At 45.6% G+C, this 27,612-nt stretch overlaps 2 protein-coding genes across 9 annotated transcripts in view; one reads left to right on the top strand and one right to left on the bottom strand.

Moving 5' to 3' along the window:
* BTBD10 (BTB domain containing 10) overlaps window positions 1-2,070 on the top strand; it is a 69,224-nt gene extending 67,154 nt beyond the window's left edge. For all 4 annotated transcript variants that reach the window (XM_054725298.1, XM_028159822.2, XM_054725300.1 and 1 more), the window contains one exon: window positions 953-2,070. In XM_054725298.1, coding sequence (XP_054581273.1) covers window positions 953-1,263 — 311 coding nt within the window. In that variant the 3' untranslated portion in view covers window positions 1,264-2,070. The remainder of the gene's footprint in view (window positions 1-952) is intronic.
* A 615-nt stretch (window positions 2,071-2,685) lies between these two features.
* Window positions 2,686-27,612, bottom strand: part of BMAL1 (basic helix-loop-helix ARNT like 1) — a 104,569-nt gene continuing 79,642 nt past the window's right edge. For 3 of the 5 annotated variants that reach the window (XM_028159815.2, XM_054725296.1, XM_028159821.2), the window contains 11 exons: window positions 24,831-24,923; window positions 23,616-23,733; window positions 20,820-20,969; window positions 18,591-18,837; window positions 17,440-17,546; window positions 16,007-16,157; window positions 15,123-15,211; window positions 13,551-13,659; window positions 10,028-10,121; window positions 4,058-4,160; window positions 2,686-3,372 (listed from right to left, as the gene is read on the bottom strand). In XM_028159815.2, coding sequence (XP_028015616.2) covers window positions 3,212-3,372; window positions 4,058-4,160; window positions 10,028-10,121; window positions 13,551-13,659; window positions 15,123-15,211; window positions 16,007-16,157; window positions 17,440-17,546; window positions 18,591-18,837; window positions 20,820-20,969; window positions 23,616-23,733; window positions 24,831-24,923 — 1,422 coding nt within the window. In that variant the 3' untranslated portion in view covers window positions 2,686-3,211. Of the gene's footprint in view, window positions 3,373-4,057; window positions 4,161-10,027; window positions 10,122-13,550; window positions 13,660-15,122; window positions 15,212-16,006; window positions 16,158-17,439; window positions 17,547-18,590; window positions 18,838-20,819; window positions 20,970-23,615; window positions 23,734-24,830; window positions 24,924-27,612 lie in introns of those variants that run through there. The other 2 variants (XM_054725297.1, XM_028159820.2) reach the window with 2 other exon arrangements.

Here is a 27,612-nt window from a genome sequence, read left to right as displayed (position 1 = left end):
CATAGATATGCTCATTCATGTATTGTCTGTAGCTGATTGCACTTTACAGTATAACATAGTTGAGATAGCAACCGAATGGCCCACAAGCCTCAAATATATATTTATTTTCTGGCCTTTACAGAAAATGTTTGCCAGTCCCTGGTCTAAACTAGCAATTCTTGCTAATAGGAAGGAGGAAAGGGACTCTTAATAATTTCTAAGGATATTATGTCTTTGGAGAATTGCCTTACCTGGTAAATAACCGAAAGTTTCCCAAATCTTACTAGTTAGTTGTTTTCAGTGATTATGATCCAAGAGAAGGAATATATAATTAGTTAGGAAAAGCTGCTTTGGAATTGGCAATCTAGATGAACTGCTTTGTTGTTGGGAGTAGTAGCATTAAAATATATGGGATTAAAACATTGGCTTTGCTTACCTATGTGCAGAAGTATCTAGAACCAGTGAAGCTGGAGAGCTCTACAGCTCTTTTTCATTTAACCAGAAAAGGAAAGAAAAAACCCAGAGCAAGATGAAAATATGATTTAGGTTTAAGGAAAGTAGAAGGCAAATGTGGCAGTAAACTTCAGGTCATGAGGCCAGTTAATTCTGTGAAGGGAAGGAAGGGTGCAAGAATAATAAGAATACGCAGCTGGAGCCCAAGATGTACTAGATTACATAACATTTTACTTGGGACCCATCCTTTACATGCTCTTAAAGAACGTTTTTTCTGGTGGCTGGTGTCTTGAGTAGCTGAGAGAGGATGGCAGGCAGTTTTGTGAATTTCAGAATTTTAGTTTCTGGCTGTTAAACTGATGACTAAAGGAGTGGAATATTGGACTTCCTTTGTTTTAATATCTGTTTGTTCAGGAGCTACAACAGAAAAGCCCTCTTTAGATTAAATTGGATGAGAGCTGTGGGGTCCATGTATGTGTGAGTATGTATCTTCAGTTTTTAAAGCCCCTCTCTCCTCCAGGTTATCCTACCTATAAAGAAAAAATAAAGAAAAGGCCTGGGGGCCGCCCAGAAGTGATTTACAACTATGTCCAAAGACCCTTTATTCGAATGTCCTGGGAGAAGGAAGAAGGAAAGAGTCGGCATGTAGACTTTCAATGTGTAAAGAGTAAATCTATCACCAACCTTGCAGCGGCTGCCGCAGATATTCCCCAGGACCAGCTGGTAGTCATGCACCCAACTCCGCAAGTGGATGAGCTGGATATTCTCCCCATCCATCCCCCTTCCGGCAACAATGACCTTGATCCTGATGCACAGAATCCAATGCCGTGATGCCGATGTTCCTTGAAACCATAGCATGCTACTCTTCACGGTGACGTTGCACTCTCCTCATTCTGCACTGCAAGGCCACTCTCTTCATCATGAGATGCACATAATGTTTAGGATATTGCAGTGTAGGCTTTTTTAAAGACCAAAGGTAGCTGAATGGTTTTTTAAATGCATACAACTCTAGCATCCTGAGGTTCCAGTTATATAAATGTATTTGTTTACCAGTAGGTTTGTGAAATTGGTTCTTTGTATGGGGGGACAGTCCTTTTTCACACATTTAGATCTTTTCAGAAGTGGTGATGAAAATTGGCAGCTGGGGTACTTTCAGTCTAGATGGATATGTCATACCCCAGATAAAATGCAGAATATTACATAGTTGCACTTTATAAATGGTGGTTAAATGGAACTGTTGAAGCCATTTTTATAGTTGTGATGCACAATGTAACTTTAAGTGCTTCTATCAAAGTATTCCTTCAGTAAAATGTGTATCGTTTACTGCCCATGATGAGCAAAAAAATAAATATTTATCATTGGGCTTATTTGAGTGATTAGAATGAGATTCAGTGCCCATATCTTAAGAGTTCAGTTATCTCCAGTGCCGGCTTCACCCTGTTAGAGTCACACGCAGGGAGTGTGAACATCAGGGGTGGTTTATTATCCAGTCTGCCTTACCCTTAATCTGTTCACAGATATTTATTTACTAATTTTTTTCATAAGAGTTATGGGATAGGAAAATGAAGTGTTTGCTCTTCATTTACTAAATGATTGTAAACTCGAGTTTTTCATCAAAATAAAATTCCATTGTTTTAATGTTTCTGATCAACTTTATAACCTTGACCATTTTTAGTCTCATAATTAGCAGACTTCGTGTCTTCCTGATGTCAATATAATTGGAAAACAAAGCAGCTCATGGAACTCAAATTTGGTATGTGTGTGATGAGGCACTTAGATTCCCTACTAATCAAATACTATAAATCCAAAACAACGCTAGATCTGACAAGATGTTCTTTTCTAGTTCAGCCTGATGTGAAGGGTGAAATACCTTTACTAGATCGTACAGTAAGTTTCAGAGCCAGTTTCTGATACGAGTTCGGTGCTTTTTCCATTTTTACTCCGCAACCCAACTGAAGAAGGAACCAGATGTAGTCAGGTACTTTGAGGCTGGGGTTACAGTGTTGGGAGTCATCCAGTTTGGGCGGGTGGGGAGGGGAGTTGTAACAGAGAAGCCAGTTTGTTATGTCTAGGATTGAATTTTGTGTAACATCTGTTCTCACAAAAATTGCAGTAATTTGGAGATTAACTACTTCAACAAAATAGCTAAGCTTTTAAGATAGGAATGATGCCAGTTCCAGAACTGGCACGGGTCATCCTTAAAACCCACAGGAGAAAATTGATGAACCAGCCCTGTAGCATGTTTTTCTAATTATTTGAAATGTGAACAGTATTTATAGAACAAGGGAAACATTTATTAAAAATATTTAACTGTCTAATACATTATACTTTAACCCATATTTATAGTAAAGGATTCTTACAAGGAAGAATAAACAGCTTTATGATACAATTAGTATAAGAAATATCCACATGGGGGACTTCTTTGTAGTGTAAAAACACCATACATCTGAAATGACCATTTGCATATAAAAGCTACCAATGATGCTTCTGTGCACAATGATTAAAAAATTCAACACAAACAGAATCCAAAATATACAATTAATGCAAGCTATCCACAGCTAGCCCAATCAATGATGAGGAAATACTGGAGCAGGCTTAGTTCCACTGTGTCTGAAGTTACACATAGTAAGATTGACTTGTATCAATGGCTCTGAGATGGCTTTTATGAAGACAGTACATAAAAGCTGTTCTCTCCTTACCCAGTAAGCTTCACAGACTGTAAAGCTCCACCAGTAATGCACTTTGATACTGTAGCTGTTGCTAAAGCAACACGTAGTGTTTACAGCGGCCATGGCAAGTCGCTAAAGTCAACAGGGCCACCCAGCCCAGCATCTGCTTCCAAGAGGCTCATTATGACAGCCATTGCTGCTTCATCGTTACTGGGACTACTTGAGCCTTGATCGTTGTCTATCATGTCTATGCCTATATGAGGGTTCTCCCCTGTGGGAAGAGATAAAGACTGGTTAGTGGTGATTCCAAAGTGTGTTTACCTTAGTAAGCAATTCCTAAGCACACGTTTATCTTAACAGTAGGATGAGAGCAGTTCCTTTTGGTGCTATATTGCCATATACATATACTTTTTTAACTTTGAGTTTTTGGAGGGAAAAACCAACTTTTTAGAAACAGTACTTCAATAATAAAGATTAAAAGCATCTGAGTTGACCTCAATTTAATTTTCTGATAAAACCAATTATAAGGATGGAGTTACATAGGGAAAGAAATAGGAAGGAAGAGATTAGGAAAAGGAGATCTAGAAAGGTAATTATAGAAAAAGATGGGTGGGATGGGAGAAGCGGACCCTTCATTGCTAAATGACCTTTACTACCCTCTGCAACACATACTGTCACCCTTCTAGGCTTCATCTCTAAACCTCTGAAGAGGTTATACCCTAACATGGTGGAGAAAGTCTGTGTCTAAGCTGCTGTAGTCTCCCAAGTTCAGGAACAAACTTGGATACTCCATCAGAACTCAACTTTGAAGTAAAGTTTTAAATAAATTTTAAACTTTGTTCTTATCAAATTTATCTAGAACAAGTTTTTTTGTTTGGTACATTTACATTATTAAAATTGACATGTCAGATGTGTTGCAACCTTACTGTCATGGAAATGAATAAAATGCCACTTACCAAGAATAGAAGAACTATCAGAATATGGATAACCTGGGTGCTCCTGAGCCTGCCCTGGTAGTAGGCCACTGGAAGGAATGTCTGGAGTCCCTCCATTTAAAATCTACAAACAAAAGAGAAGTTTTCACATCACCAACAGTTTCAGTCAGTATATGCTTACCGAGAATCATGCTGAAAAAAAGCTTCAAGTGGCTTCAGTTTCCTATTGGATGATTTCAGACAAACTGTTAAGAATGGTCACAGTAAGAAAAAAACAAACCACAACTCTCTCCAAAACTGTTCTTTTCTCTTCATTAGATTCAGCCCACGCAGGCAATTTAAAAGCTAAATAAAATCCCTAGAGCATTCAGTTACCTTGGATCATGCTGCTCACATGTTTCTTTAGGGCCAAGGACTAAACCTCAGTGAGCCCAGCTGGGAAGTTCCCCTGTAAGGGAGTAAAACTTATTACAGCAACAGATGTTGCTGAACAAGAAATAAGAGCCTGTTAAACTGGGAAGAGGCATAGCTCCGAGGAATCACAAATGAAAACAAAGTACTAGAAGTAAATCTCTCTGCACCAGTTAACTACAGGTCCCGCTTCCAGTAACCAGTGGTTTAAATTCTTAAGGCCCTGAAAAGCATTATTACTCCTCAGTAGCAGAATTCTCATTCTGTCTGCCTCCTCTCTCCCCCACCACCCACCGCTTCCTTCCCCACTGAGTCTCATAGAAAAGCACCTGGGAGAAGTATTTGGATGCAGGTGAGGGAAACTGGTATTTTAATTTCAGGAGAGGTGGTGATTTCAGGCCTTGCCAGTAGGTGGCATTACAACTTTCTTATCTCTGCAGTTCAAATATTTGGTCTAGAGACCCCTTTACACAATTTAAAAAATGAGGACTTCAAAGAACTTTTGTTTATGTGGGTTATATTTATCAATGTTTAGTATATTTAAAGTTAAAAATAATAAATTCTTAAAATAATAAACCTATTACATGTTAATATGAATACAATTTTAATGAAAAAATAACTTCCAAAATAATAAATTAGTGAAGGGTCTTGATTTACATTTTTAAAAAATCCAGTGTCTGCCTTAGTAGAATTTGACAGGATTCTCATATTTGCTTCTTCATTTAGTCTGTTTAGATGTGTTGTTTGATTATAGTATATGAAGGAAATCTGGCCTCCTAGTTATATAGTTGGAAAAGGAAGGTATATTTTAAGTTTTTTTTCAAATAATTGTGGAATTAATCTTTGATATTACATCAAAACTCAATAAGTGGAAGTTTCTCAAAAGGTTAGCTGCAACGTGGAATCTGAAACCACATCAGTGAAGTTTTTATATTCCTGTTAAAATCCATTGGTATGTCCATCTTAGGATGGATCTTTTTTTACCTCTGCATGATTGTAAAACACCTTGCATTGGGCACACTCTCCCTCGAGCATGCCTGCACCTTTTCCATCCCCTCCCCCACTGGTGGGTATCTCCTAAATCAGTGATGGGCAACCTTTTGAGCCTGGTATATCAAACTTCGCCAAAAAACTGAGCATAACTCGGGTAGTGTGTCACTTTGAGGAAAAAAACATTATTTTGTGATATTTATAGTTTAAATAATATAAATGTATAATTGTTATATATAATTGTATTTAATAAACCAAAAACTAAATATTTAGTGCTGACACGCGTGTCATAGGTTCGCCATCACTGTCCTAAATTCTAAGGAACCCCATGAGACTGAAACCAGGGAAGTAATGGGCATTGGCATCTTCCCAGGCTTAACCCCTGAACCCGTCTCCAATGTTCCCCTTTCTCTGACTTTCCAATGAGCTGACAGCAGTCCCTCCTGTTGCTTCTTCTGTCCTAAGCCTCTCCTTGTTTCACTGCCCCCAGCTTTAATAAATTTATTCTCAAAATCAAAAATAACCTTGCGTTATTGATCATTTGAAAAATACCGTTTCACCGAGTTATGCAAATCTTTCAAATGTTGACACATTGACACATTTCATTGTACAACATCAAAACATCCTAATCGTTAATAATACCTAAACCCGCCCGAGCTGATTTGGCTTAGTGGATAGAGCGTTGGTTCGATTCCAAAGGCAGCACATACCTAGGTTGCAACCTCGACCCCAGGGCACGTGAGGAGGCAATCAATCAATGTTTCTCCGCCTCTCTTCCCCTCCCCTCCACTCTGTAAAAATCAATGGAAAAATGTTCCGGGCGGGGGTGGGGGAGGGAGGGATTAACAAAATAAATACCTAAATCATCAGAAATATCTTTTAAACAGGTTCTTACTGATTTTTAGAGAGAGGGAGAGAGAAACATCAATAATGGGAGAGATTCATTGATCAGCTGCCTCCTGCCGGCTCCCTACTGGGGATCAAGCCTGCGACTCTGCATGTGCCCTGACTGGGAATTGAACTTCGATCTCCTGGTTCATAGGTCGACGCTCAACCACTGAGCCACACCGGCTGGGCAGAAATATTTTTTAAGTTTTAAAAAGCTGTTGAGCTCAAAGTAGCAGGTGTGTTTTCTGAAAATTCTAATTTTTGCTTGAAAGCTGTAATTTTATCATTGGCAATAAATACTGTCAGTTGTTTTCCTTGAAGTCACAGGTTCACTTTATTTTCAAGGAAATGTACGCATATACCTAGGTCTGAACGGCCATAGTTTACAATAGGAAAAATAAGTGTTCTGTGAAGAAAGCCGTTTGTGCAGCTCAGAACTCACACAGTCACAGGGGCTTTTCAATATATTTTATTGCGTTTTTATAGAGAGGAAGGGAGAGGGATAGAGAGTTGGAAACATCAATGAGAGAGAGAGACATCGATCAGCTGCCTCCTGCACACCCCCTACTGGGGATGTGCCCACAACCCAGGTACATGCCCTTGACCGGAATCGAACCTGGGACCTTTCAGTCTGCAGGTCGACGCTCTATCCACTGAGCCAAACCAGTTAGGGCACTCCATGGTTTTATAAGTTATTTTTACTGCTTCATTAAGGACATTCTTAAATGAAACTGTCTTTAAAATGTTTGTCGCTTTCTCCATTTGAGTATATGGCAGTGAGAAAATACAACTACCGCTAATGCAGTTTGGTGTCACTGCCCTCATTTTTGCAAAGGCACCAGCAGTTTTACCCAACATTGCTTTTGTACTATTGGTTCACATATCAACACAGTGAGAAAAAAATAATCTTCTAGCCTTATTAGGAAAAGAGTTCGGACCTTGTAGAGCCCTGAAAGGATCTATAAACAAGTGAAGTTTTTACATCACAGACGACACGGAAGGACTGGCTGCTTTGTGTGGACCTATTGCCTCTGGAGCCCGGACTCGCCTGGAAACTATGAGGCTCACTTAGCCTCCCCTTCAGCTGAACCCGACTGACACAACTGGCAAGCTGAACGGCTCATTTTTGGACCCGCCAAACGTGCAAGTGACCGAGAAGGGCGGGAAGCAGTGTGGCTCCAGTGTACTGTTACTGCTGCTGTCATTTTTAACTCTATCTTGTTCAGTCTACTTGTATGAGTTCTGCTTCTGAGGACTCTGAATACATTCAGAATTTCTTCTCATACCCGCTTTTATAAGATCAAAGAAAAGGGACTTTTTTTTAAAGAAATGCTTTAAAAATACTTGGGGCTTTGTGATGCTGAACATGCTCTTTCATCTCCCGCAGTTACTGGTGTAAAAAGGAATGAGAAGTCAAGAGACCCCAAGGTAGTTTGGAACCAGACTTATTAAATGCTGGGCTGTATCTTTCACACTGGGGAGCCTAGATTTTGTTACCTATGAAGCTGTGAGGATAAGATGAAAGAATGTACTTAAGCATTATAGTGGGATTCCTGGTAGTACCAGGAAGTCAAGTGCCTAAAAGTTCAACTGAGAAGTAGAGGAGGGGATCGGGCCTAAGGAGAGAGGGGATCCCATATGGAGGAAGGACCCAGGAATGCAACAGAACAGCCAGGAGCACAGCCTGCAGCCCAGACTTCATCTCATCAATGCTATTTGTTGTTAGCAAAGGTCAGGCACATTCACAAATCTATAATAATAAAAGTGTAATATGCTAATTAGACCTGATGTCCTTCCAGAAGAAGCCAGGGCTGAGAGGGAAGCCCAGGTCCCGGGTGCCAGAGGAAAGCCGGTGCCGGCAGCCGGGGGAAGGAAGGCCTACTCTTGCACGAATTTCGTGCATTGGGCCTCTAGTTATTTCATAATAGGAGTTCATGCATAAAGCTGCTGGCTGTCCCAACCTATATTAGCCTCGTTAAAAAGAAAATTGGGACTTAACACGTTAAGTGCCCAGTCTGTTCTGTCTTCCGGACACAAAGTATAGTGTCAGTCACCGGTGACTTAACATGTTAAAAATTTTGCAGGATCTCAGAGCTAGCATAGGCTTCAAACCCAGGTCTACCTTTGATCACGCTCTTACCCATTCATTTATTGACTCTGAATCCTTTTTTTTTGGAGGGGGTCCTTATTTCATACACAAACTACTATAATAATAAAAGTAATATGCAAATTGACCAAACGACCAAACAGCAGAACGATTATCCAGACGACCTTACTATGACACCCACTGGTGCCAGGCCAGCCAAGGTGGGTGCCATGCGATTGGTCTGGGGCCCGGCCATCGCCCCATGATCTCCCTGCAGAGGGAGGCCCAGGCCACCAGAAGGCAGGGTGATCCATCAGTCAGGGTGCTCCATGATTGCCCCAAAGAGGGAGGCCCAGGCCACCAGCTGATGGGCTGTGGTGGGTGGGGCCTCCCTCTGAAAGGCACAATCCATCACCCCAAAGAAGGAGGCCCAGGCTACCCCTTGGCAGCACTGTGGCAGGTGGGTGGGGCTTCCTGTGGGGGTGATCCATTGAGGAGCCCCAGCCGGGTGGGTGGGGCCTACCTCTTTGTGGCGATCGATCACGGGGCACAGGCCGGGCTGAGGGCCCCCCAACCCGCCCCCAAGTGCACTAATTTCGTGCACCAGGCCTCTAGTTTATATATAATAGAAGTAAAGTTACCCTGGTAGAAGATACATGTCATCTGTGGCCGTTTTGGGGGGGGGGTGAGGGGTGGCAAGATCCTTTCAGGGCTCTGCAAGGTCCAGAAGATTCATATACAATAGAAGTGAAGCTGCCCTGGTAGAAGACAGGAGTTCTGACCTTCCCTCTTCTCACCAGTGGCCCTGCCCCATCCCACTGGCAGCACCACAGCTCCTGCTACCTGAGCCTTGGAGGAGCCCAGTTTTAAAAACACATGTCAGTTTGTGCTTTATTAGTCCCATCTATGTAAATTACTAATACTCTTTCTCTCTGTATGTGTTCTGGAAGATAGGGGTAGACTGTCTAAAGATGCTGGCTGGCCCTTGAGTCAGCCTAACATTATTAACATCAAGCATCATAAATGGATTTATGATTTACAATGAACATGGACCTAGACTTGGAACTTCTGACAAAGATGAAACAGACGAGTCGTTTCTAAGCCTACGTCAGTGTAGCCCTCTAGCTAGCTCTTTGTGAGGGCTGGCGACTGAGGAACTGCGCGCACCCGCTGCCACGCCACAGGAAACCCAGGCGGCGGATCCCCAAGCCCTGCAACTGCAAAGTCATGGCTCGCCTTCCGAAGCCCTGCTGGTGGCATCACTGTTTCCAGTCCCTGTACTAGACACTAATGGCGTTTTTGCCCTTGAAAACTCCTGGCAGGGAATCGGATAGTTTTCTGTGTGTGGTACTCACTAATCCTTCCCTCATGGGAGCATAGTTCCCCACTCCTTAGAATAAGCTCTCAGCTTTCCCCACTCACATGCAATCAATCCTCTAAGGATGCCAGCAAGCCACTCTAGCTCTACCAGTATGCTTTGTACCTAGCCTCACAATTGTGCATTTACCGTACTCAAGGAGGAAAAATGTTTCAGCAACCACAACTGTAATTATATATTCTCACCCCAACATTTCAGAACCTGGGCAAGAGGCTCTCTAGATTAAGAAGGGCCTTACCTTCTTGCCTCCTGGGGAAGAGGCATCAGGGGGAGGTGTACTTGTGATGTTCAGTGGGCTGGAGCCACAGCTGGAAGGCGAGGACCCTCTTATCCTATCAGAGAAAAGAGGAGTCAGTTACATTGCCTTTCCCTTTTTTAGAGAGCTGTGTGTGTGTGTGTGTGTGTGTCAGGGTAAGACAAAGGATGAATTGGCAAACTTTCTGTAAAGGGCCAGAGAGTAACTACTTTAGGCTCTCTAGGTCACAATTACTCAACTCTGCCATTGTAGCTTCAAACAGCCATAGACAATTCGTAAATGAAAGGGTGTAGCTGTGTTCCACAAAAACTTTATATAAAAAAATAGGCAAGCTTGGCAGGTGTGGCTCAGTGGTTACCAGGAGGTCATGGTTCAATTCCTGGTCAGGGTACATGCCTGAGTTGTGGGCTCGATCCCCAATAGGTGGTGTGCAGGAGGCAACCAATCAATGATTCTCTCTCATCGTTGATGTTTCTCCCTTCCTCTCTGAAATCAATAAAAACATTTAAAAAGAAAACAGGGGATAAGCTAGATTTATCCCATGGACACCTAATCTAGGATGCAGACCCTGGAGTCAAACATCTCGCTGACAAAGCCCTTGGATTATGGTTTGGAATTCAGGGTCGAATTTCAAGTAAGTGGCTAGTTTTATTTCCTTAGAAAACCCAGATCAAGAGTTGGAGGGAACTTTATTTATTTATTTATTTATTTTATTTTTAAAAATATATTTTATTGATTTTTTACAGAGAGGAAGAGAGAGGGATAGAGAGAAACATCGATGAAAGAGATACATCGATCAGCTGCCTCTTGCACACCCCCTACTGGGGATGTTCTGCAACCAAGGTACATGCCCTTGACCAGAATCGAACCTGGGACCTTTCAGTCTGCAGGCCAACGCTCTATCCACTGAGCCAAACCGGTTTCGGCTGGAGTGAACTTTAGAAGTTCAGTCTCTATCTTTGAACTAAACCCATAGCAATGATTTATCTTCTTCCCTGCAAACACTGTTCAGCCAATGAATACTCTTGGGACATAGAGGGTGCCAGGGTACTCAGTCACTCCTAGAAAGTAGCTCTGCAGTAGTACTGGTCACCTTCTAAGGCAATAGAGAAACGGTGGCCCTTCCAGTTCCTTCTCAGCGAGTATTTCTCAGCACAGGTTTACAGAGGGGAAGACTTAGAACCATAAATCCACATACACTTGGCAGCTGCAGGACTCCAGGAAAGTGGCCATGGCCTGGCACTGAAGCTGGAGTTGAGGCCGAGTATGGTGGCAGCTGCGTGGCCACCAGGCTCCTGGCTCCTCATAGATGAATGTGGCTTTTGGGTCCCCAGGGACCCATCTCCACTTCCAAGCAGCCTTTTGGCTCTTAGCCTGCACTGCCTAGTTCTGGAGATCTCTGAATGAACAAGTTTTCTCTCTCTCCTGGATCATAAGCTTCTCAAAGGATACATCTATATGCACCTTTAGGGCACACAGAGGCCTACTAATTGCTTACTGCAAAGTGCTGTCTCCACCTTTTCTTACCTCTTCCTGTGAAACCACTATTTTCCCAGGTTCCCCATCTTTTAATTGCCTTTTCATTGTTTCTTGTTTCATCTTCAGTATCTAGTCCTTAAATTATTCATTTCTCTTTTGGAGAGCATCACCACTGTAGGATGGGCCTCGTTCCTGGGTTACCAAGCATGCTCACCTTCCTCTCCTCCGCTTTCAACTGACTTCCACAGTGCTTACCAACACCTGTTCAGCATTCCATAATGAACGGGGTGTTATCATTTTCCAGTGTAAACTGCCCAGCACCATTTCTTAGTGATATGAGAAATTTCCCATCAGAGCTCTGTGGCTCCTTCTTACAAAGACCGCCCAGTTAGGTGGCCTGGTTCCTGACCCTGAATATGCCACTCATGTGCCCACCCAGTGTGTGCCTGTCTTTTCTAGAAGCAATGCCCACCTTCATCACAGACCCAAGCTTCGACCACGTTCAGAATCTTGATACCATGAACTAAACCCTGCCTGCTTCAGCCCATGCACTCTCCCTTTCTCTATTTAAAGAAAACAGGCTTCTCAAAGACTGTAAGATCACTGAGGTCAAGGGCTGGTTTACACTGTTCTTGGGTGGTCTCAGCTGAGCACAGGGTATGAGTGGCTGATGGTATCCTGGTCATTGCTGCACCCGACCCCACATCTCCCTCCTGAAGTGTCATCCTTCATTCCTGTTGGGTTGGAACAGAACAGCTACCCGCTGGGTCAGAGCCCCTTTAGAGTCAACTGGAACACAAGGTCAGCCCCATTCGCCTGCAAATCCAGTGGCAGCAAGAATTAGCAGTCATTTTTCCTTTCCTATGATTATGTCCCATTACATTTGTATTCCCAAGGACCTGGTTTCCACCTCTCCATTCCCCAACTTCAGATGGACTCATAATAACTACTTCCCTCTCAATGACTGCTCTTAGAGACTTAGACTTAAGTAACAATTTTGAGCACTTTCTGTCAGTTTCTGTGCCAAGAACTGTCCTGAGTTCCCTCACGAACCCACAGCAATCCCTGGAGATAGATATGCCTCCCTCCCTCGGCCTAAGTCAACAGAGACCAAAAAGCTAAGTGAATCTCCTAAGCACCACCAAGTACCAGTTCAGCAGCAATTCTCAACCGGGGTGCCCCAAGAATTTTTAAGACATGCGATACCTGACTATTTAGTCAGAGCACTGTGACTGTCAAATAAAAAAATGACAGTCAACACAACAATGGCTGTCCCGTGTGAATGAATCAAAATTATACCATTTTTTTGGGTTAGATTGGGAAAAAATATATTTTTGTGGTGTGCTGCAGAATTTTAGTCATTAGTTTATGTGTGCCATGAGAAGAAAAAGGTGGAAAATTGCTGAAGTAGAGGCCCAGGATTCACATCCAGGTACACTTCCCCCTCTCTCCTGTGACGAAGTCCTGCCCGGGGAAGTTTCCATCAGGAGCTGAAGGGCCTGGTCTCCGCTACACCCCAGGCAGTTTTGTGATCGGAGAAGCTAATGCTTTGAAAGACCAGATCTCGGCTCGCCTGCAGTCCTGGGATGCCAGTGTTCACCGTCCTCACTGGGAAGCACCCTGACTCACCCACCAGGTCACTAGAGAGTGGAACCACCCACGGAGTTCCCTTTAGCTCTGGGCTGTTTGGGTTTAGCCTCTTTATTTAAGGCAGATTTCTCAGTCTCAGCACTACTGTCAGTTTGGACTAGAACTTTTTTTGTTGCGGGCGGGGTGGGGGAGAGGCAGTTCTGTGTACTGTAGGTTACAACTATACACACCCAATTATGTAGGATGTTCAGGAAGCAGCACCCTGGCCTCAATCCAGGGGTGTTTAATAGAAACCTCCCACCCATTTGTGACAACCAACTACGTCTCTAGAGATTACAAAACGTCCCTGGGGCGGGGGGTAGGGGTAAGGGGGAGGGGGAGAGAATGCTCTGGGTTGAGAACCACTAGTTTAAGGGAACCAGAAGATGTTACTTGCCTGTGGATTTCCATGATTTCCTCAGCAATCATTCGCCCTATTTTTCCTGCCCCAGCCCTGGTTCCCCCTGGAATCCCTGGGACAGTGGGGTGGGTCCTCTTCAGGCCACCTACAACAAAGGAATTTGAGAGTGAGAAAGGGGAAACTGAGGAACACACACTACTGTACGTTAAATTACTATCAGTTCATCCCATGATGCACTTGAAGTTCAACCTGAGGGCTGTGCCTAGGGCGGTTAGAACCATAGCTTGGCAGGAAAAGGCTCAGTGGCAAAGTACTGAAGAACCCAATTCCCCTTCTGGCTCAGCATGCCCTCACGGAATGCACCCCACTGCACAGGTAAGGCAGCTCCCTTCCCTCGAGGCTCACAGCCTCCAGGGCGGCAGATAAGATGAACAGTGGCAAAGTGGGACAAGTTTGATAGGTAGGCATGAGACACCCAACTCATCCTGGCCAGGGGCAGCTTCCTGGAAGATTTCAACCCTGAGCCGAGTCTTGAGAGAGGGAGCATACATTAGCTTGGCAGAGAGGCAGGGAGGGGGAAGCATTCCAGGCACAGCAACCAGTAGATGCAGGAGGACAACACTTGGGAGACCACTCCAAGAAATTCATCATGAATGAGGATGAAGCAGTGATGGAGGAAACGGGAGAGGCGGGTACCAATCAGATCATGAAGGGCCTTGGATGCCACACTAAAAGATTTGGACAGATGCACAAAGGGGATCAGGAGCCCAACGGGCCCTACACAGAAAGGCAATGACTTAGATTTGGTGATTAGATAGTCAGCTGCATGGAGAATGAACTGCAGTGGAGGGTGGGGGCAGGGTGAGTGAGACGGGTTAGGGAGTTAACTCCCATAACCCAGGCACAGGTGAGAGGGTGAAGGAGTGACAGTGGTGATGAGAAGTTTGAGTTCCATGTTCAGATAGAAGGGGAGAGCTAGGAGACAAGGTTTCTGGCTTAAGCAACCCGAGGGGCTGAGCGGAGAATTGGTTGGGATGTGCTGACTTCCTGGTGCCTTTGGACTCCGGGTGGTCCTTTCCAGGAGGCAATGGAGAGACAGACCTGGAGCTCAGCAGGGCCTGGATACAGGTCACCCATGGAGAGAGGGGTCGGAAGACGTGCAAGCAGAGAGGATCCTACAGAGCATGTGCAAGTGCCCACAAAGGACGTGGCAAGTGCGGAGAGCAGGGGGCAAGACCGAGTCCTGGGAGGAAGCCCCGGGGCACAGAACCCACCCCCCTACCACCTGTGACGGGCCTGTGACAGTCATGATAGAGCACGTCAGTCACATCACAGCCAGCGGGCAGCACAAGGGAGGAAAAGCATGAAAGGAGCCGGACTTGGCTATTTCAAGAGCTTCCAGGACCCAGCAGCCTCCGAAAAGACAAAATCAAGTTCCTGGTATTCCAGGCTCAAGAGAGCAAGCGAAAGGACCGTGTCCTTCGTGCTCGTCCTCGCAAGGCCTCCCTTGTTCCACAGAACAGGGTGACTGGGGACCCCAGATACCAGAGGCCTTTTGTTCACAAGCAGCTTCTCAGGGGCGAGCCCAAAGCCCTGAGCAATAGTTACCTTCTCCAGGGGGCAGCATGCCGTCCATGCTGTGGGGGGACACTGTGAGCTGCGGGAAGCCTGGGTCCCTGCCTTCCAGGACGCTGGCTCTGTGAACATCCCAGCAAGAAGGAAATGTGAGTCAGGCCTGCTCAGACCATGCACCTTTCACCTTGGCCAAGGTGTCCGGTGTCCACTCTGGAACTGGACAGGCCAGAAAATGAAGTGTCTGAGTGGCCCAGTGGTCTCCTTGCTGAGCGATAACACGATGGATGGCATCCTGGCCTGTGGTCTCACTGCCTGGGGGCCCTTCTGTTCAGTGGGACCAGCTGCGGGCCTGCTCCCTGCCAGCCTGCATTGCGCCTGCCCTGGCCCCTCGCTCTGCCTGAATCACAGGTGGGGGTTCGGACACCACAGGGAGGGAGATGTGGGAAGCAGCTCAGCCAGAGCGAAGGTCTTTCCCGTTCCTGCTTATCTAGCAGGTGGCATTCCAGCTGTAATGCTCAAGCCACCAGCCTGGTGGGCATGGAGAGCCATCCCCTCAGCCAAGGCCAGTCTGAGCTGATGTCCATGGGAGCCTTCCATGGACTGCCAACCCTTCCCTCAGAGATGCCAGAGGAGCCCGGGGTGCAGGGCCTGCAGAATTCAGAGGTTGGCTGCTTTATCTGGGAGGTGGTATGGGTTCCTGGAGCAATTCCATAGGCCTGGGGCTTGCACAGTATGAGCACTAAGTTTGTCCCTTGTTAACAACCCTTCTGGCTTCTGCAATCCTGAGGCTTTACAGGGTATGAGCAGTTGGCCCTAAAGGATGTGATACGGGCTGTGCCTGCACCCCTTCCCCTGGTAAGGAGCCCAGGGCATTTCCTTTTGAATGAAGAAACTTCTGATGTAGGAGAAACACTTACAAAACAACAGTGTTGGTTGAGACAATGTATTCTACTTCCTTGGTCCAAGGGTTCATGAAACTGAACCATCGACTCCGCAGTGTGATGAAAGAACCATCTTTGATTTTAAACTTATAGCAGTTAGTTGTAATCTTTTCTCTCGTCTGTAAAACTGCAAATGCAAAGAAACCATGAACATTGTTGTTTCCTCAGGTCAGGGTATGAAACTAACCAAATCCTAAAGCATCGGGCTCCAATGCCACCTCTCTTCAATAAGCCAAGGTTATTTCTAAGGGGCTGATTCAGAGCCTTTCGATTCAGTTGTGAATCTGTCCCCGTTTTCCAGTGTAGGAGATGACGGCTCCAGCAAATGCCTGGCTGCATTGCAGACATCGGCCGGAATCAGCGGTGACATGGGCACCAGCTAATGAGAAGGCGCGGTGCAAAGGGACTGTGTTCTTCCCATCTCAAAGCCCGAGGCAGTACAGCACTTTTAGGGCATCTTCATCCAGAGAAGTCACTCACCTATTCGAACCTATTCTTCTATGTAACAAACATGTAACGAGCATCTTTCATGTGCCAGGCCTGGAGATAGGAGACAGACTATGACACCTGCCCGAAGGAGGGCAATGAGGCAGCTATGCAGAGGAGGAGACTGGGGCCTTGAGGGGTGAATAGAAGTTTGACAAAGGGAAGAATGCAGCAGTTCCCAGTTGTGACAGGCCCAGGGAGGCAGCAGGGGATAGTGAGATGGTTGGCAAGGATGGGAGGTGAAGCTGAGGAGGTAGGTTGGGGTCAGGAGGTAAAGGGCCTTGAATGCCTATCAAGGGCATTTGGCCTTGAGTGTAAAGGCGGGTTTTAAGCAGGAATGGGACATTATCAGGCTTGGTCTACCAGAACAGAAATGAGTTAATTATGGACGGAAGATGGACTGGGAGCAGAAGGGAGGCCTGTCAGAAGGCTCTCGCAAATAAAAGGTGGGCACAAGGGCCCTAACCAGGACATGGAGGTGGCAAAAGGGTCCTCTGTGGACATTCATGTCTGAGGTGAATGAACCGATCTGGTGGACAGTAAAGGAAGGGTCAATACGGGTTTCTTTCTGAGGAGGCTGCATACGTGGCCGTGCCGTTAATGAAGAGGAAAAGACAGATAGCAGCGCAGGGTTTTTGAAAAGAGAATGAGAACGGTTGGGCCGCACTAAATCTTTACGGGTCCAGGTGGATCCTGTGAATAAGGGATGCCTCTGGAAATCAGCCGGACCTCTGTCCAGAAACGGCTGGGCAGGCAGGGCTGGGTTCTGTAGGGGATGAACAGGGCCGGACCACCAGCCTCCTCTCCTCACAGATTCTTGGCCTCGAGACTCCTGGGCTGGCGGACTCCACAGACTGCGGCAGATTTCCCGGAAGACCATGTGGACCAGTGCACACTTCATGTCCTCTGTGCAGCCGGCTTACCTTGCCTGTGACATTCTGCGAGATGGCCTATGTCATCTTGGTGAAAATATTCATAACATGATGTGCCTAGAAGTTCTTGTGGTAAATATGCCAAAATAGCTGTTGCCCTGGAAGGGAATATTAAAAAAAAAAAAAAAGCCAGGAGATTACTCTGTGGAGATTTTATTTATATGTACATATATGTGTGTATACATGTATACATGACACATGTATGTATATATGACAGAGTAAGCTCTCTGAAAATCTCCCAGCTTTGACCTTGTTCTCATATATATATATATATATTTCATGCAACTGAATTACACTAAAGTTATAAAAACAGAGAGAAAAAAGCCTTTCAAAGGGGTTGTTATAACAAGTAATCAAGCTTTGGGAGGTTTGAAAAATGGTAACTATTATTAGTTAGATAAAAATGTGATAGAAATCTACACCCCAGTGGAAAACTTCTCCATTTCACTGCCTACTTTTTATCAGGAAAACCAAACACCAGAAGGTCCAGCAGCAGGAGCTATCAGGACCTTGGAAAATGTCTTCTTTCCCCGCATTGAGTGACTTTGCAGGAGCCTGAAAACGACTAGCCTGTGAATATTCTTAACGGGCAGCAGAGGGCAGTGGGAAACCTGAGACCCCTGGGCCCGCAGCCCAGGTCTACTACCAACTAGTGCGAGTCCTGGAGGAAGCCAGGCTCCAGGCTGGGCCTCAGTCCTCCTCCATAAACGACGAGATGGACAATCAGCGCTGTCCACCGGGACCTTCTGTGATGATGGGAACATTCCATACCTGAGCCACCAGCCACATGTGGCTACTGAGTACTTGAAATGTGGCTAGTGAGCCTGAGGAGTTTAATTTAATTTTAATTGATTAAATTAAAACTTGAGTAGTCACATGAGATTACCAGTAGCCTCAGGACTGGATACTATTTTCTAAGTCCTAGTTCCCGAATTCCCATCACAGAGTGGTCCAGGAACATCCCACATGTGCTGTGCCTAGGGGTTCTCTGGCCACAGGCATCAAACCACCTACTTAACTGTCTCCACATGCCAAGAATGAGATGAAATCTCTGCATTTATGGTGTCATTGCCCAGTTGTCTCTGCTTTACTCGGGTTTGAACTCCCCCATCATTATTCAAGAGTAACATGCAGACGCTCACCTCTGGTCTACAAAAACAAACTTCCCGTCGATGGCATGCCGAGAAACATATTCCATAGACTTCACCCTGATTTCCCCGTTCACCGGTTGTGGAACCACGTGAGAATGCAGCCGTCCTATCGCGACAAGGCAGCTGAGATTACAGCCCTCATTGTCCGGTTCGTTGTCTTCGTCCAGCCCCATCTTTGTGGGTGGCCAGCTTTTCAAATAGCCGGTGCTGTGGATTGTGCAGAAGCTTTTTCGATCTGCTAGAAAGCAAAGTCCATGGTTAGTGGCAGTTGGCTTTGGGGGACGGAGGCATGGGCAGCCTTTGGTGGGCTGGGATGTTGGCAGGGAGTCAAAACATTGCAAACAAGGCCTTCCTCTCCAAAGGTGAGCATCCGGTGAGAAGGAAGGCTGAAAATGAACTATCACCCAGTGTCATGTGTGTTTAGTTGAGCTGGTTAAACCAAAGGAGAGGTAGGAGTCTACCTGGGGAAAGGAAGGCTGCCCAGAAACACAATGTGGAGGCAGATCAAGAAGGATGGGCACTGGCTAAGGTCGAGGATGTGCAAAGGCTGAGGATGGACAGCGGCACAGAGCATATCCGGTATGAGAAACAGCACGGAGCTCTGCGTGGTTCAGTGAAAGGGAGGGGCTGGGGGTGCAGCTGGAAAGGCAGGTGGGGCCTTGGATTCTTTGCTAACAATTGTGCTGGTCTTTTATGTTAGGAAATGAAGAGCTCCCAACGGGATTTAAGTGGAGAAACAGCAAAATCAAATCAGGGTTTGGAGGCTCTAGAAGCAGAGTGACAGGTGAACTGGAAGAGGAAACCAGGAGGAGGAGAATCACAGCAAGAGGTGAGGGCTGTGCTGGGCAGTGCCCTGAGGAGGTGGCCGGGAGGACGTGGGAGAAACTGCTGAGAATTCCTGGGATTTGGTATGATTATCCAAGTATTTGGGATGAAAGAAAGCAAATGAAGATAACTCAGAATTTTTTAGATTGAGTGGCTGCTGGAACAGTCCACTGACTCAGGGAAGAGAGTTATGTGCTGGAGAGAGAGAAGAAAAGATTTCACTTTGGGACATAGGAAGTGTGGAGCACCTTGGGTTTCAACCATAAAATCCTTGGAGTGTGTACCAAGCATCAGGTCTATGCTAGTGACTGGGAACTGTAGAAACCAAAGCCTGTTAAGGATTTAACTTTTCTTCAAGAGCAATGGGAACAGCCAAGGGTTTGAAGTGGGAACTGATCAGATTTCCATTTTAAAAAGGCCTTTCTGGAAGGTGTGCGGGGCCTACTTTACAAAGACGGGGGAGAGCTGAGCGCAGCCTGGATCTAGGGATAGTGGTGAACGTGGATAAACATTTTGAATACCTTCTGCAGAAGGAATTCACTGTGGCAGGGCTTTGTGACTGGGGTGGGGGTGAAATGGGGCGAGAGGGTACATCTCAGGCTTCTAGTATGTGCAACTAGGTGGATGGCGGTTTACATTTTGCTTTATTATTAGTTTTCTGCTGCTCTTTATATCAAGGAGAAGCTCAGGTGGTTACTTTCACATCTATCATGTTTAGATATGCCCTTTAGATATCTAAGCAGGTAGATTTAATAAGCAGTTAATTTATGGATCTGGAGGTCAAAAGAGAAGTATGGGCTAGAAATATAAACTTGGAAGTTATTGACATATAAATGATATTGAAAGCTAAGGGATCACCTCTGGATGGAGCAGATATAGAAAAGAGAAGGTGGCCTCAGACAGATGAGGATCCCGCAATAGGAACTAGGAAGAGAGGCTGGAGTGGCCGAGGGTGGGGAGATGAGAATGGGGTTTCATGGAATCTGAGGAAGAGAACGCTGTAAGATGGCAGAAAAATGAAAAGTGACCTTTGCATTTAGCATGAAGGTCACTGATGAATTCAGCAAGAATCGTTTTGATGGATGCGCGGGTTGCTCAAAGGCAGTTAGAAATTGTGGGTGGGAGTCTCTTCCCATCCAATGACAACAAGCAGAATGTAAGCAGAGGAAGCCTTCCCACGACTCTGTCTCCCTGACAGCCCATCAGGGCTTCCAGCTCTCTGTCCCCACCCCCGTCTCCCACGTGGTAGGTAGCGGGCAGTGGGGTCCTGGCTGCAGTCCTGGGACCTGCCACTCTGGCCAGCGGGGAGACGCTGAGCCAACAAGCTGCTGAGTGCTCCTGTGTAGAAGCGAGCATCACCTGGGACAGGAGGCGACAGAACTGTGAAATGGTTACCTTTTTTCTTTGAGCAGGTGGAGGGGAACTCCTTGTCTTCAACCTTTACTGAAGGCCTGTTACACTTCATCCTACAGAAGAAAGAACGCCGTGCTCCAGAACATAACCGAGATGGCCCAGGGGTTATATCTGTTTTAACTGGGAGTCCAGCTGCAAATCAATACACAAAACGTGATAAACTGAGAGTAGTGTTGTCTGTCAGGAGGGGAATGTGACCTTGAAGAAAGCCTTTTCTTTCCTGCCTCCCTGCTTATAGCGGTGACATGAGAATAACATTTCTCCTCAGGACAGGCCTTAAAAGATGCCATACGGGTAGGTTGTGGTCTAGTAATGTTTCAAGGTCATGTGGAATGCAGCCCCTGGAGGAATGGACAGGGTGCTCTGAGGGATAAAAATAAACAGCACAGGGTTCCTGTCCGCAGGAGCTCACGGCTGAAAAGGGGAAATGAAAGTTCATCATGAAAACACAGGGTGATGTATGATTAGTGCCAACCTGTGCTTCCCAGGGGAGGAAGAACATGGGCTAGGACTTGAAAGATGGGCAAGATTTAGATGCTGAAGTGGGAAGGATGAAGCAGAACACTTTTAACCTCTCAGTCCAGATCCCTGGACCCCACTTAGGTCTGTGCTGTCCAGTTCTGCAGCCACCAGCTCGTGCAGCTGTTGCACACCTGAAGTGCAGGCATGCTGGTGGTGTGTGCTGTGCGAATCCACACAGGATTTCAAAGACTTAGAACTAAAAAAGGTAAAAGATCTCATTTTGGATTTATTCGGTTAAATAAAATCTAGTATTACAACTAGTTTTACATTTATTTTTACTATTTTTGATCGCAAATGTGACTCTGCATTTATGTTTCCATTGGACTGTGCTGTGTTAAACCAACTGAACTGGAGTCTTGGGGAGCGGGGGGGAGCGTGACTGTGACCTTGACAGAAACACCGGCTACTTGTCACTGCAGAAGCTGCTGCTGCAGATCCTGTTGGGGCAACACGTGCCCACTGACCACCACAGGGGTCAGGGCAAAGGCTGTTGCCCAGGGCTCCTCCTGGTCTCACCTCCTGCAACCTCCCTCCCACACTGCCGCCTCCGATCTTCCCAGAATGCCAATCCAAGCTGGTCCCACCTGGTCAGAGCCCCTCCCTAAGTCCCCACAATGGAGAGGTCTGCCCCACCTGGCTCAGAGCCCCTCCCTGTGTCCCCACCTTGGAGGGGCCTTTGTATCCCAGCCCTCCCCAACCCATGCATGCTTTTTTCCCAGCAGCATCAGGCAGCCACATGGCGGGTGCCACACCTCTGCACCCACCCACAAATCATTTCCTCGGCTCTCTTCCCCGCTTTCTCACCCAGCGAACATCAATTCATCTTTTCAAACCCACCACAGTTGTCACCTATGCGGAGATGCCTGTCCCGGTGCCCACATGAGAATTAATCATCTGCTCTCTCTGCCTGGCACTACTTCTGTGGCTGTACCTATTATGCAGGGAGCTGTCTAACTCCTTGTCTCCAGGACTATCTGGTAAGAACCTCAAAGGTAGGGGCCAAACACCATTCATCTCTTTCTCTTCAGGTCACTAAAACGTTGCAAGGGCCAGACTATAAAGGACAACAAGTTTCGGAAATTACATTGCACTTTTAGTAAGAAGAGGAGTGCCTTAATGAAAAGGATAGTTTAAAGGAGATTCCTCTGGTGGTATTTCCCTCCAGGAATTAAAATGGGGGGCTCGGAAGCAGGAAACTGGTTAGGCCATGACTGCACTGGGCCAAAACATGCCGGGAACTGTCCCATATGCTTTATGTGTATTAACATGCTTAATCCTCAAAATAACTCAAAAACAATGGTACTATTTTGCAGATGAGGCGGCTGAGGCACAGAGAGGTTAAGTAACTTGCTCAAGGCCACACAGCTGTCAATGGTGAAACCAGGATGTGAGCCTGGCAATCTGACTCCAAAGCCAGACTCTTAATTGCTGTAGTGCACAGCCTTCCCTGGGTCTAAAGGAGAAGAGAACTACAGACCCTCACACAGGAGGCACAGGAGGGGATGCAGGAAGAGGAAGCTAGGGGAGTGTGCACAGTGGTTCCACTGCTGCAAGAAGGAAGCCAGGAAGGGGAGCCAATCTAAAGAGGAACCACTATAGTCAAAGAAAACTAGCTCTATTTCATTTCAAGTTGTCTTACTTTTGTGAGGCTGCATGTATAGAACTCAGATAAACAGAAATGATTACTTCGGGGGAGAAACAAATCAACTTGGTGTGAGACCTTTAAACTTAGGGGCATATAACTGATTCTGAATTCCTTGGGGAATTTCTGGATTCTTAAAAAAAAAAAAAGACTGAAAATCAAATCAGTTTGGCCCAGTGTGCTCAGTGGTTGAGTGTTGACCTATGAACCAGAAGGTCACGGTTCAATTCCCAGTCAGGGCACATGCCCGGGTTGCAGGCTCGACCCCAGCATGGGGCATACAGGAGGTAGCTGTTCAATGATTCTCTCTCATCATTGATGTTTCTCTCTCTCTCTCCTCCTTCCTCTCTGAAATAAATAAAAAATATATTTTTAAAAAAGACTACAAATCAGAAAGAATAAAATCAAAGTAGTTGTTTTTCCTCTTAATGAATTTGGACATCCAGTGTTTTCTTCTTTATGTAAAACAAAACAAACACAAAAGGATGTACATAATTCCGTTTTGCCAAAGACAGGAGGGAAGAGAGGGGGCCCATACTCTTAACTGAATGCGTTCTGCGGTTGCTGGTGTGCAGCTGCACGGCGCTGAGGAAGCAGCAGCCTTCTCTACTCACTTTTCGCATCGATGAGGCGCTCCCGGGGGGCGGTGTCAGAGGAGGAGAGCTGCTCCTTGACTTTGGCAATGTCTTTAGGATGCAGGTAGTCAAACAAACTCTGGCCAATCAGATCATTCTGTGTGGATGAAATATCAAAAAGGACAAGTCAACAGCATGTAGAGTAGAAATTATCTAAGTGCTTTCCCTTTGTTTTGTATTTTAAGCATGACAATTTCAACCATTTCCTATGAGAACTTGCACACAAGTGTACTTTGTCTAGATATGGACATTGGGAGGTTGGTGCTGAAAACACAGGAGGGAAAAAGGGCCCAATTACATAAACAGTTCACGTTCCTTGAAGGCAAGAATCTGTGCATCTTTTTTTATTTCTGATGCCCACAAAGTCCCTTCTGAGATCCCTGGGGGAGGACTGTAGGGCATGGGCTCTGCCTCTCGCTCCTTTAAGCCTCTCTGTTCCTAAGCAAGTTGGGTCACACTGAATGCTTCCATAGCCTATTCTGTTAGAAGAGATACTTTCTTGTAAGACTAAAACGAGTAAAATATTTGCAAAGCATGAAATCTACTTTAATTCTAATTCATACAAGTGTTATTTTGACTCTGATTCTGCCTAATCCAGTGTTCATACAAACACCAGCATTCCACAAGTGACAGAATGAATGAGTGAGTGAATAAACCTCTAGGGACACAACAGGTGAATAACTGAGCTCTAGAAGCTTCCATAACTGTTATTACTTGATCCTACAAACATTCACAGAGGGTCTGGATCATTACAACCAGGTTTTAGAGGAAGCTGAGGTGCAGCAGAGCTAATAAGTAGCACACCACTGAAAGCACAGCACGGGTGGGTTCCATTTCCCTGTTCTCTGGTATTGTATGGTCTGCCTGCCCCTCTCCCTGGGCCCTCATCCTCCACCTCTGCCCCGCAGCTGTGGGGTATTTTTTTTGCAGCAATAAGAAAGTTAGAAAGCTGCTGCTGAGATCAGAGTCAAACCTTTCAAATGGTGAAATATGGATCATACATATGTTAAAAGATTTTTCTAAGTTTAAATTAATTTCTCTGGTAGCAAGTAAAGAATTTTCTGGAAGAAGGATTGGTGGGAGGACAATATAAGCATTTCACATGTGACTTGTATGCTATAATTATTCTGCAAAGTAGGGAGACCTTTTTGGCTGCTGGGCGGCTGCCCACCGCCAACAGGGCATGAGCAATACCTGGCTGTAGTTGAGGATCTTGAAGACAGACTCTGAGACAAAGAGTATCTTCCCTCGGTCACATCCTACGACAAACAAAAATCCATCTGCTGCCTAATTAGGAGAAATGGATAATCAATTTATCACACTTCAAGAAACATGACTGTAATCACTCTGATAGCAAATAAAGATCTGTGTTCTAAGTAACCAAAGCACAGGACTGCTCTCATGGGCAATTTCACAGGTTCGCTGAGAACAGGATGCTTAAAGCAAATGTCCTATAAAAAACAAGATTCTCTCCAAGGCAGATCTATATCATCTATGTCATCTCATGATTAGAGGGAAAAGTCCAATTATTAAATTGTTTCAAAGCCGAATTCAGCGTTAACAATGTTCCTTTGATTGCATTATGGTCCAGAGAAGTCATATGTTATGGCTCTAATTAAAACAACTCTACGCAGAATCACAGAGTGTGATATTGGAAGGATCTCTAAGTTTGGAACCCCTTCTCCGATCTTGGCTACATCTGTTTGCGACTTGAACGGCTCCATTTTTGGAGGGCACTGGGACAGTAGTTTTTGTTTTGTTTTATGCTGACATTTGGAGTAGGGCTGCAACATTGGTACTGTTTCAATCCCCACTTCTGCCCCAAAATGACTCTAATGTATGCAGGATTGAAAGCTAATGCTCTCAAATATCCTTTGACCCAGGGCTAGGCTGTTTGTTCCTAAGTGAGATAAGAAAAGCAAAGCAAAAATTTCCCCTTAGACGCTTCTTACTTCTTTGCTTTACATACAAGTAAAAATCTAAAGTGCCAATAAGGACAGGTGTAGTGACAGGACAGTATTTGTTAGAGACACTGAAGCGGGTAACTACCAAAGCTGCAGTATCCGAGAGCTGAGACGGTTTCATATGTGAGCACGATTCCTAGACCCTCTTTTCAGATGGACAGACTGCTCAGCTCCCGCTGGGGTATCTCTACAGCCCGGAATCTAACCCAATCTCTCGGGGACTTGCTCTTTACTCACCCCCTGCAGTTCTAATACACAGTGGGTCAATCTTGCTTTGTTCACTAGCTCTCAGCCTGTTCTTGGGAAAAATATAGAGGAACTCCATTCTCTTTTCCACAAAAGGACCTTTGGGATACAGCTTAATTCAAGGAACGAGAAAATGAATTCATGCGCCGGAGGTTAAAGAATGGTGCGTGCACTGGTGCTGGGGTGAAAGGAGTGAATGAGAAGGGGAACAATCGCAATGGCTGTGAGAGAAGCCAGTGGGCCATCCAGCTGGGAGGAAGCCAGGATGACCCTTTCCTAAGTTAGGCCTCTGAGTGGGTCCAGGGCAAGGAATGACGGTGAAGGGGAAGAGACTTTGCAAGCACCATCTGCTGGAAGCCTCATTCAGTAAAAACAAAACAAAACAGGGTATTAATAACTTCTCATTTGCCTTGCACACAATCATTTCCAACCGGGTAAGTACTTTGAGGCTTTGCATTGATGAAGTGATGAGGCACCCAAGGTGCCTATGAAGAAGGTGACTGTGGCATCCTGACACCTGGTTCTCCAAAGGCCAGTGACTAAGTCAGTGTGAGGGAGGCTCAGTGCATCTGACCCTGCTTCACTGGACAGATGACACCATCAGGGGAAGGCGTGGGGTGAGGAGACTCAGGAGCAGAGGGGTGAGGACACCTGAGCGCTATGGGGACTCGGGAAAAAGGCTAGCTCGCTTCTGGAGGATGATGTTAACAGGTAATCCAGAGCCTGGGAGGGTCTGCCTACTTTTCAAATCATGGGGAAGCAGGGTATCTAGGTATTATAAACAGCCCAGGCCGACTGCTGCCTGACACACCGTTCATTAAAGATACTCGGAAAGCACTTAGTGAGACAGGCAGTTAGTCAGCTTTGTAAGGAGAAGCAGAAGTCCAGTTCCTGGTGCCAAACTGTTCGAAACAGTCTGAATGGTCCTTGCTTCTGTTGAAGCCAATTCCTGGGGACGGGGTACCTGGAATGGGCAAGGGATTAGACAGGACTTCGCAGCCACTGAAATGCACCAGAGAAGAAAGGAAAGTTTCACTGGAGAAGACAGATCATCACTGATGTTGTATGAAACAGAAGAGCAGAAAGGCAAGACCAAGATGAAGTATTTAGCTTGAATAGCATTAAAATCCTTGTTTCATACCCTGATAAGTTTGGACATCTGAAGTTATTTAGAAAAGCAGCAACAAGACAATTACTAAGCATTTGTCACTATAAAAGGAGCTTATTTTATATATAACAAGTTATATATTCAATTATTTTTTTTCCTTAAAAATGTCATATTACCAATATGGCAATGAAGACCAGCCACATAATTTGTAAGGCTCTGTACAAAATGAAAACGCAGGGACTCTTGTACAAAAATTATGATGTTCATGCCGAATCTCAGAGGGAAGGTGGGGGTGGGTGGATGGGTGGGAAGAGATCAAGGAAATTCTATGCATAACCCATGGACACAGACAATAGTGTGGTGAAGGCCTGAGATGGAGGGTGGGATGGGATAGAAGGGGTCAATGGGGGGTGGGGGGGAGAAGGGGACATATGTAATACTTTCAACAATAAAGATAAAAAAATTATGATGTTCAAAATGGCAATAGCAGAGCACGAAAGCCAAGCCTGGGCCTGGGTGACTGCCGAGGTCACATGCCCAGGAAGCCCTGGTGGTTTCTCTGGATATGCGGCAGACAGTTTCTATCCGCAACTTCAGCAAGCATCCTCTGAGAACAAGGACATCTGTTGGAAAGGAATGCAGGTGAGGGCAGAGTTGG

Source organism: Eptesicus fuscus, chromosome 13 (genome assembly GCF_027574615.1).
Source record: "Eptesicus fuscus isolate TK198812 chromosome 13, DD_ASM_mEF_20220401, whole genome shotgun sequence".
NCBI classification, from domain to species: domain Eukaryota; kingdom Metazoa; phylum Chordata; class Mammalia; order Chiroptera; family Vespertilionidae; genus Eptesicus; species Eptesicus fuscus.
This window is presented reverse-complemented; position numbering and strand designations above follow the sequence as displayed.